The sequence below is a fragment of the Lampetra planeri genome, chromosome 26 (genome assembly GCF_965212315.1).
Source record: "Lampetra planeri chromosome 26, kcLamPlan1.2.h2, whole genome shotgun sequence".
Lineage (NCBI taxonomy): Eukaryota > Metazoa > Chordata > Hyperoartia > Petromyzontiformes > Petromyzontidae > Lampetra > Lampetra planeri.
In genome coordinates this window covers 175,005-185,941 of record NC_136132.1, presented here as the reverse complement: position 1 = coordinate 185,941, position 10,937 = coordinate 175,005, and the positions used below count along the sequence as shown (strand labels likewise).

General features: G+C 42.3%; 1 protein-coding gene across 4 annotated transcripts; it reads left to right on the top strand.

The window, feature by feature from the left end:
• Nucleotides 1-183: 183 nt before the first annotated feature.
• Nucleotides 184-9,394, top strand: RWDD3 (RWD domain containing 3). Of its 4 annotated transcripts, none has more exons than XM_078606952.1 (6): nucleotides 1,085-1,160; nucleotides 1,323-2,592; nucleotides 2,928-3,322; nucleotides 5,730-5,894; nucleotides 6,462-6,577; nucleotides 7,419-9,394. In XM_078606952.1, exons 2-6 carry the CDS (start codon nucleotides 2,268-2,270, stop codon nucleotides 7,531-7,533), a joined length of 1,116 nt encoding a protein of 371 aa, XP_078463078.1. In that variant the 5' UTR covers nucleotides 1,085-1,160; nucleotides 1,323-2,267; the 3' UTR covers nucleotides 7,534-9,394. The 4 variants fall into 4 exon arrangements, with proteins under 4 accessions (XP_078463079.1, XP_078463081.1, XP_078463078.1 ...); XM_078606956.1 differs by having other exon boundaries at nucleotides 1,091-1,455; nucleotides 2,500-2,592; XM_078606955.1 differs by lacking the exon at nucleotides 1,323-2,592 and having other exon boundaries at nucleotides 207-1,160.
• Nucleotides 9,395-10,937: the final 1,543 nt, after the last annotated feature.

The window sequence follows — 10,937 nt, the reverse complement described above, 5'->3', positions numbered from 1 at the left end:
GAAATGAAATCGTTATCTCTATGTTGTATCAATCTCACTGTGTGTGTGTGGACACTGGATTACTGCGTACCCACAAAGCAGAAACATCACAGGCACATGCCACGATGTGGATCGGTGCCGCCTCGGGTCCCGGGGGGAGTTGTCTGTTGCCTCGGTAACCTCGCTACAAATAGAAATTAGAGAGTCCACGTAATACAGGATATACTTTGGTTTTAACGTGAAGCAGGACAAACCTTTCATCAGCAATACGTTAAATTGTAGTACGATAAAAAGTTAATGTATGTGACGAAAAAACAACCGTAAACTCAACCATGATTTGGACAATGTTTCGAAAAGCACGTTACAGCACACCGATAACATTTAAGGAAGCTTCGACCATGACATTTCAACAAGTCTCAATGTAACACGTTTAATGTTGTGACATTTCACGAATTATGTTAACATTTCTCACCTGTGCAGCAGCTACCAGAGGGTAGTTCCTACAACGGCGTCTCCCACACTGGAATAGCGGAATAGAAACCACACTCCTCGTCGGTACTTTCCGAGTGTTTTTTTTTATTGATAAACATATTAGTAATTGAAGCCAGCTAAATATATTTGAAGAATGAATCAGTAATAAGTGAACAGTGAGAGATGTGGGGAAACACCTCTGTGCACGTCATAAGTGTTGACCAGAAGTAAAATACCCCCACCGAGAAGTGCACAATTACAATACCGCGCAGATTGTTCTGCGGAGAAGTTTGCGGCGACAGAAACGAGTACAGTCCAGAGAAGTGCGCCAAGTCGGTATACAATGTAAGACAGGAGCTTAAACTCGCACAACACGTCTACCACGTCAAATAACGCGCTGTAATCGAAACGACACGACGCAGATCGATATGGTTGAATATAGTGGGTTCTTGTAAACGAACACATTAGCAAATACAAGTATTTGAGGATAAGAGCGACTCGGATACCAGGGCGGGGCGAGCCTAGCCCGTCCCGGGGAATTGGACCCCTTCGCCGGCAGGGGAATCAGGCGACGCGGGGTCGGCGGCGGAAACCCCGGAACGCGGCCTCCTCCATGAGCGCCGCTCAGGACGAGGCCGCTCGGGACGAGGTGGCCGTGCTGGAGGCCATCTACTGCGCAGGAGGCGAGCTGGAGGTGCGAGAACGTTCAGGTGATTTAAACACCGTGTGTTTATATACACCGCATGTAAAGTATACGGCATTGTAGCACAAGCTATGAATAAGGGTCACTGCCCGAAACGTCGCCGATTCCACAGTTTTGACTCTGCGGACGTGGCCGTGGGTGATTTAAACTTCTCGTGGCTCGTTTACAGCAACTGGTCATCTAGCACAAGTCACGCAGATAGACAAGAAGACAACCCGCCCATGCATCGGTCTCCACAAAATGGTCACGGATCATTTAAACGCCCCTCTGCGAGTGAATCATTTGGACAACGTTGATTCAATGTAAGCTGAACTCACGACTGGTTTCGATATTCACACTCTCAGCAGAAATAGGTTTCCTCGAATCAGTGCTGGCGATCCGCCAAATGTTAAAGGCAAAGTCTCCTTTTTAAGATATGGGTCCAAGTTCGACACAAAATTATATACCGTATAATACATAACTCTTAAAACATCATCGTGGAGAATATAAATACTGTACGGTACTGTATTATAAAGCGAAAAAATACCAAAGGAACCTCCGGAGATCGCTAGATGTCGCTAGTGGGATATTTAACAAGGACGGGGTCATGCGTCATGGGACCTCCTTTGCCTTTAAACAAAATATAAGAATAGGGGTTTCCCCTTTTTTCTGGCAAAACTAAAAACGTTTTATTACAAAGAGTATTGTAAAGCATTAAACAGTAAACGATGTAACGAGGCGAAGTTAATACGCATTAAATACACGATCGTAGTTTAAACAAAGCTGGAATCATGTCACGAACAAAAGCGAAATTCCGTATATCGCGCCCTCTTCCCATTAATTTGGAGATGCGTTCCTACGGAAAACATTTCGGCCCAAGACAATAAAATCACACTTAGGAGTGTAGAAAACATTTTCAAGCATATCTTTTGTGTAAAAATGGATACTTTATGATAAAATAATACTGTACTCATGAGAAGCTGTGGTCGTCGCCGTGTGAGGCGGTGGTGCAGCGCCATGTGGCATTGGGGTTATCTGTCTCACCCTGGGATTCTTCTGCTTCAGCCTCTGTTACCAACGGAGAAGCACACATTGTCGTGGTTACTTCACTCATTCGTGAACTTTTTGCAAAAGAATGCATCCAAACATAGCTTGCCTTTTGAAAACCTCTTCTCCTTGCAGCGTTCCTTGTATAGCAATTGATCATATCCTTAACTCCTCTTCAAACCTGAAGCCCACATTCACGATTGACACCATTATCCGTAAGGATTTGCAAACATGTCTCAATATGAAAAGGCTTCAGACAATTGCTTTGGAGTCACCTGACGTGGGGTGGGTGCACCGTATTCACCCTGTGTGTGTGACAGGTAATTACAGGACTCTGTCAAGCCACCCCTGGATGAAGGCATCCCCGTGCCCTTTTGGTCGCGGGGCTTCTTTGACCATGCTTCACTGCGCTGGTCGGTGCGGGATGGTGAAATTGTGATCTGAACTGCTCCGATGTCCGTGTCATATCAACACACGATGTTTCATGTTGCTAGTATCGCACTGTATGACAGAGAGCTTGCCTCTGTGATTTGCATGTGATGTCATTTGAATGTTAATGTTCAAACATTTAATGGGTTTTGCAAACATAGAAAATGGGCTCTAACACAAAATAACCATTAATAGTATTCACGAGAACATCAGTATATGTATGATATATGCAGCTATATAGCTCATTAAGCAGTTCTCAAAAGATGTCCCTGTCAGAGTGCAAAAATACTCACCCTGCAAGGGATATGTTTTTTTTTAGTTACAAATGGGATAACATTGGCGCTCAACATTTGCTGCGAGTCAAGAGGTGTGCGGTACCCACTGCGCACCCTCATCCGCCTGCCGCCTGGCTACCCAACGCAACAACACCTGGACGTGGTGTCGTTGCATGTGGACGGAGCGGCGAGCCCGGCAGCGCTGACGAGGGAGCAGTGCAGGACCCTTCTGCACAACATCCGCCAGCGAGCCTTCGCCCTCCCGCCACAGCCGGCCGTGCATGACCTAGCCTCGTGGCTACAGCAGAATTTTGAGACGTTGCTTCACGTCGGAGGGGTCACGATAACAGCAGAGCAAGAGCAATATGCCAAACATCTTTGCTCAGAAGCTGCATCACCTGGGAATAAAGATGGAAACATATCCGCGAAGGATTTGGAAGTATGTGTAGCATTTTTTTGGATAAATAAAAAAAATCAGGTTAAGTGACTGGTTTAAATTAGCATTGAATAGTGAATATTGAATTGATACAGAAGGAGGGGGTGTGGCGCAGTGGTAGAAGCACAATGTGCTTTTAACCTGACTATCTGACTTTGATTCCTGGCCATGGCTAACGTCAGTAGTAAGTGACAGAGGTGGGACAAAGTCATTGTTATGCAAGTCCAAGTCGAGTCGCAAGTCATCAAATTCATGACTCGAGTCTGACTCGAGTCCAAGTCACATGACTCGAGTCCACATCTCATAGGTGGGACAAAGTCATTGTTATGCAAGTCCAAGTCGAGTCGCAAGTCATCAAATTCATGACTCGAGTCTGACTCGAGTCCAAGTCACATGACTCGAGTCCACACCTCTGGTAAGTGATACCCTAACAGGTCCTGGACCTTTGCCTCTACCAACCGACACTGACCAGCAAACTTATATTTAGGCAAATATCCCCCATGACTGACCAGGCATGGGGATATCTTCATCCTGCAGTGGATTGACAAAGGCTGTACAGTAATTACTCATTTAACGCAGTATGTGTACCTTAAAAGTGATGTGTTAAGCGAAAAACGCGTTTAGCAAAACTATATCGCACACACATGGCAGGACAAAGAACTGAAACTGAGATAAAGGTAACAGCACGTACTGTATCGTTCCGTGCGTATATTTAGAATGTCCATACTGCTCAGCCACGCAGCTCAAGAAAGTAGTTTGTCATGGACCGCTGAGAAACTGCATCAACAACGTGCGCATTCCACGTTGTGCAAAACGTATTCCCGAATGGAAGAACCGCATTGTAGCGAAAACGTGTTGTGCGAACGCGCGTTGAATGTGCATTTACCTTATATTACAATTATATGTTGTAAACAATTATCAGCATAAGTACAGGCGGTCCTCGACTTAAGTCGGTTCGACTTATGTCGATGCGTACTTAAGGCAGGTCGCCAATTGCCACCCATGTTATTCCTTTCAGCGCCCGGATCCACACAGCATGACTCGGGCGCCGGTTCTGCGCACAAACGTACAATATGTCGCCCAGGCAGTCTGCCTCCCAACACGCTCCGGTGCTAAACCTCTGTGCATTCTTAGTGATTTTTATTAATATTTTTTTTATTTCATCATTAAAAATGGCAAATGAAAGCAACTGTCAGCGCTCTCGTGATGGTGTTGAAAAGGGACATAGCAGAAAGGCCATTATTGTATTCAATCCAAAGAAAACCAGGAATTATGAATACTCGCAATAAAAATTTGGTATTATACATTTTTGTATAATAAATAAAATGCAAGAAGATCTTGATAGATTTGAGATCCACCAAAAATGTAACAATACACAGAGTAATTGGATTTAGTTTCCTAGGCAAATATTCTGCCAACAGTCTAATTTCCATGCATTTTATTTTAAAAAATTCAGTCAATCTCAAATCCACTAACAATTCCATGATTAAATGATCACATAATTCATATTTCATCATTAATAATTACATTTGTAATTTAAATGTCCTCAATACAACATTTAAATAGGTGTTATTCCCATTGATACAGACATGAATGCATAATTCTTGAAGGCATAAAAAAATGCTTCATATCGTGCCATTAAGGCAGAGATGTTGATGAAAAATGTATGATTATTACAACCAACACTTTTGTAATAATTGTATCTTTATATACATGGTACTGTATTGACCTTATAAGCTCTAATCGCTTGTATGGCCATATGCAGGTTTAAAAGCCAGCTTACAAGGGCTACACCACATACGAGAGCTTATTCATCCTGTGGCTCCTCCGGGGTTGCCAGATGTTAAGACAGATAGGTTTGAACTGGGTTTGACGAGATATGGTTAAACTATAGTACACCACTCTATATCATACAATGGAAGATCAGTGATAGTCATATGATATGTTTTGCAACATTGTCAAAGAGTGATTTTCTGTGCTCATCTTATTTTCTGAAATAAAGTTTTAAATAATGAAGTTATAAAATATAGCTATGACCCATTAAATTAGTGCTTCAAAAATGTTCTAGAGTAATTGACTGCACGATGGTTATATGACATCATAACTTCTGTCGTTAATTTAATTGTATAAATGACAGCATGTTTGTTATAAGCGTTATATATTGTAAAGTTCCAATGATTGTAAAACGTATGGCTGGCTTATGTGGAGGGAACTGTGGGTGAATAACTGATACGTTTAACTTAATTTGTACTATAATTATATCAGTGAAAAAACACAATGAAGTAATAATGAAAAATACAATTACTAAGTTAAGGTAAACTGATGTGGCTATAACTGTCACATGAAATTATACAATTGTATGGCATCGTGCAAATTGTATTGCGTGCATGACACGTGACATGGTGTGCAGGTGAAGGGGACGGTTGCCCTGTTGCGTCTGGATCACATGCGAGCACGGGCCCGGTACACACGGACCATCGAGGGTTGGGTGGCCAAGTTGGGCCTCATGGGACGCCTGCTCTTCTACAACAAATTAATCCTTGTCCTGCTGCAGGGAAGCCTCTGCAGTATTCGAGTAAATGGCTTCAATTTCTTGTGTACACGGCAAGCACTTTAAAATCAATTAGAGCGTATGAATATTGCATAATGGAGGGGGGAGGTCCTGAATATGTACTCTTAAAATAGTGCTCTGCAAGAGGCATGAAGCAGGTAAATCATAGGGAAAATGTGTAAAATCTACACTGACATCATCAGCCATGATCTATACTCTGCTGGTTGAAGCCACCTGAGTCATTACCATCTGTCAGTTCTGTGATGAAACAATCCATCAGCTCCTGCACACATCCGTCATTCATTGCTTCATCTCTGCAGTGGACCTCCTCTCAGGCATGTTTTCTCCATTGGCTACCACTTTGTCATTCGTCTCAACCACCGGCCATCCCTTCTCGGAACATATTCTACCCGAGCCCACTTTAAAGATCGTCAGTAATAATTTGTTTAAGATTATTATGGAAATGTAATTGCAACAAGGGAGTATAATGACACCAGTATGGCCACTTTTGCATGAGCGTCAATGTGCAAAATTGCACAAAACTCAGCTGATATACCCAGTAGGAACGATAACTTGTCTTTATCTTTCTAGGAGTATATTGTGCTGCAGAAAACAAGCAAGGTAGATGTAGACTCCAGTGGGAAGAGATGCAAAGAGAAGATGATGAGTGTGCTTTGGGAGGGTACCATGTCTACACGGCAATACAGGTACAGCAGAATAGTCTGAGTGATCTGCAGTGCCTTGGGATTGTGAAGGCGGTTGGCTGGGTAGCTGCTCAATGGTATAAATCCTCATATCAGTGTGCGTTGCTGGCATCTCTTAAGGGTTTATAAATCAATATCAGCCCATAAAGAATTGTTTTGAAATCATTTCACAAGTGATTAAAATTGTCCTTTGAGGGTCTTATAAGTAATAGTATACACAATTCGACTGCAACAAAAGGATACACATTTTTAGAATGTACCGTCTTTAACTCGGACTATTTTGCTATTAAACACCCTATTGTGACTGTCGCTCATTAGTATGACTTTGTATGCTACTCATGTATTTCATTCACCTCCACTAAGGTCCAGCTTCCTGTAAATTGTAAAGTAACTGTATGGAAACATTTTCTTAAAAGAATGCTAACATCTATTCCAGTGGTGTGACAACTCGCAATGTAAATTGTATAAGTTATGAGCATGACCATGCCACCACCTGGAAAAATATATAAATTAGCGTAGGTATTTTGTGAAGCTGTTCTATAAATAGTATGATTAATTGCTGTGTTTGGAATCACTAATAAATGTTCACATTTGGTAAAGTATATTTAAAATACAAGTTGCCTGTCTTTAGAATTTGAAGTTGTCTCAAAATTTAGACAAATTGCAAGAGAAAATTAAATAGGATGCATTGAATGTAGCTCTACAATAAGAAAAATATTATCACTTTGGAAAATGTGAATAATTTAATGCCGAGATTCATAAATAAACCAACGCGACGTGTACATGCATTGCACCATCTGTTGCCTCTCCACTTGCCCATTCTTGCACCCCCCCCCCCGTCTAGGTTCAGTGATTTCTGCGTGCTGGAGATTAGCAGTACAAATGAGCTGGGGAAAGTGTTTGAAGAGGCTCAGCTTGGCGAATTATACCACCAGTGTGTGGTGCCGACCCTGCCTTGATCTGCCGCAAGATTGCACAGTGCTTCCACGTCGCGACAGCGCCCAGTCCATTAGTAGCCTTTTATCTTACACCACCTAACAACTATTTCCACAGAGTAAGTCTGTGATGTAAATATGTTTATATATGTAATGCAACCATGTTGGATGGGCTATAATGGGTACATGTGACATTATCAGTGTAAACATCAAAGTTTTGTTTTGTTTACATTTAGTTTTTTTTGCTGCTTTGGAAAATATAAATTAACAGTCTTAAATAAACATGTTGGGGAAAAAGAAGGCCATGGTCATGGAAATGTACACCACTTTAACAAAATTTCCATTTTATTTGGGTAAGCGTGTCTAATGTTACCACTTTGCATCTTCACCCGAGTAAATGGTCAGCCATTTCACGGATAATTTGAGATTTACCTGGATGACCACATTTTTCAGATACGTTTAACCTTTTTTTATTTAGATTACTTATTACAACTGGCAGAATTTTACGGCTAATTCTTAATTAGTTTATTTTAAATAGAGTAAACTATATTATTTGGGTCTTTCGGTAAAGCCACGTAGATAGAAAACCCCAAAGAATATGAATTCCTGCAGTCAAGAAAGCTTTAAGTCAAGAGTAAACTATGTTATAGATGTTGCTCCTGCAGATGTACATTTTGTTATGAAATTATTTTAACGGTTATCCTTTGTGCAATATGCCTATTCCACAGATTGATATGAGATGTAGTATTCTACATATGCCTTCCCACTTCTGCTGTTAAAACAATTACATATTTTAAATTGCCATGATTGGGCGCATCTATGCACATCACGCACCACTGATCAAATAAAATGCTGGTACATTTCTGCAGCAGCTTTGTTTTCAACAAGGGCCCCATCCAAATTAACGTAGTTATCCCCAGTAATCGTGTTGAGAAAGGGTCATCTGCTGGTGAGTCTACAATAATCAGTCTACTTTTATTCTTTTGCCATGACCGTATAGCCTTTTATAACAGATGCCCTATTCTCACATTTCAAGGCTTCTTGCAGCTAGGAATTTCAAGTAAACATGGACTGCTCATTATCCATGTGTAGCGAGTTCAACTGAGTCGCAGACGTACTCTTGGAGGCAACACATTTATTTAACACCAACACACGGGGTAACTGCCCCTTCACAGAATAATCTATGATGGTGACCACCAGGCTAACTACACTAATTACAACATAACTAGCTACTGCGGACCGGGACCACAACTCGGGTCCAGGTCCACGTGTTGGAGACTCGGTAGGACGTAGACGAAGGTTTCTTCAGGATGAACAACGCCGGTCCCTCTGGGGGACCCGGCTTATATCCTCTGCGGCGTGGCTGACTCTGCCCTTCCAGAATCCTCGAGCAGGATCTGGACCCCGACCACGTGACCACTCCTAGCCCCCACTTGGGGCCCCTTTGTCGACTTAACCGGTCACGTGTCCTCTTGGGTCAACCAGAGTGCCATGGCCTTTAGTAACCTCATTCCTACGGCCGGCACTCCCACCTTATCCTGGGCCGGCACTGCACGCCAAGCGTGGTGCCACCGAGCGCTATCAACCAGCGCTCACCGAGCCTCTCTAGGGCCGGCACTGTACAGTGACATCCCGCGATGTCACTACACATGCATTTTCCAAAAAATTTGTGACGTTTAAGCATTATCTTTATGTTCGTTCACAGTGTTATGCATTTTTGAAACTGCATGACCCATGGGGCTGTGTCGCAGTACATGCGCACCTTCGATTAGCACGGTTGGCTACGGACAGTGTAAAAAATAGTTCAATATGCATACATGCGGTGGGTTTCATCCGAAAATGCTCATAGCAATGCAATAAATAAAAGTATGTAATGGAAGCATGATTATGTTCCTTCTTGTTGCTCAGGGATTTACGTGGGTAACATGTAGGCATATGTAGTATTTCCTTTTTTTGTGGCGTGCAAGCTATAAAGTGTCCCTTTTAAAACCATGCTTTGGAAAAATATACAATAAGTTCTCTGTAATAGAATAATGGTATCTTAAATAAAATAAACATGGACATTAGCCGGGTTATGTAAAAAAATGTCATCCTGTTGCAAATTATACTCATGATAAAAATGTTGAAAAAGTGAATGGGAAAGGAATATTCATCGATGCTTTAGTTCCAGGCTGGTTGGAAATAGCCATCAAAGTGATAACTACTTTATCCCGAACCAGTGTGCACAAAGTCGACACAACATGGCTCCCTGCACAGAATTGTGAAAGTGTGCTGGTTTTTTTTATCCCATTTACTGAGCACAAGCCGATATACAATGGCTAACGTAATTTATTGACCAAAGTTATTGGAAAATAAACAACGTGAAGTCTAATCTAAAGCACTGAGGAAATGAAGATAATTATATGCATGCAACAAAGTTACCGTATTTGAACACAATAACGAGAGGAAATTGTCATCCTCAGAGCGTGAGTCCTTGATTGACATTGGCAGGGGTCGGCAACTAAAATAACAAGAGACATTTTTTTGCGAATTCGGTAAATAACTAATTTAAGAGCCGCAATGCTTGTGCATAACGTTACGAGACAATAATTCAAGAGCCGCATGCGGTTGCGGAGCTGCAGGTTGTCGACTCCTGGGTAGAAGAAGTATCGAGGTCTGAACAGAATACTTATTTCCCTGTGTTATAGTAATGCATTGAGGTTCTCCACCAATGAAGATAAATGCCATCGATAAATATCCAATCACTATTATTTAGCTTTGCGTCGCTATGTTCACTCAGGTGTGCTTTGCAACATAGGCAATCTGAATCGCAATAAAACTTCAGGCACACGATCCTACGTTTGTTTAACAGGCATGACTGTGATAGACTCAGAAGGCTAAACCGGTCCAGAGTTGTACCTGCTGGGAAAAAAATACATTGATACGGAAGGCCGATAGATTGATATGACTAAATGTTGTGTTATTGTAATCGTGCCAACTGATTTATTTATGACGAGGGACCTTATTGGACACAGCAGTGGGAAGATAGAGTGAGAACCTGGTTCAATAAGGAGCGCACTGAAATTGAATATAGCCACACTCAGCACCCATCGAGGCCTACATGGAAAACGAACGGCTGAGCAACACCACGCCCGGCCGCTTTTGTCTAACCAGTGCTGATGTTTACACACCGCATCATATTCTCATTTGAGGCTGATACGACCAGGGGGTGGGCGCGGGGGTCCAGGACTGGTTCAGATAACCTTCACTGGTCTTGGCCGTGAGCGAGAATCGAACTCGTGTCGCCGGGTTCGAGGCGCACTACCGATCCCCACCTGCATGCATCCACTTACAATAACATACACACACATACAATCACACATACAATCAGCGCGGGGTTCTGTTTTGTTTCATCGTGGCGTTCATTCATTTACTAATGGACGATAATG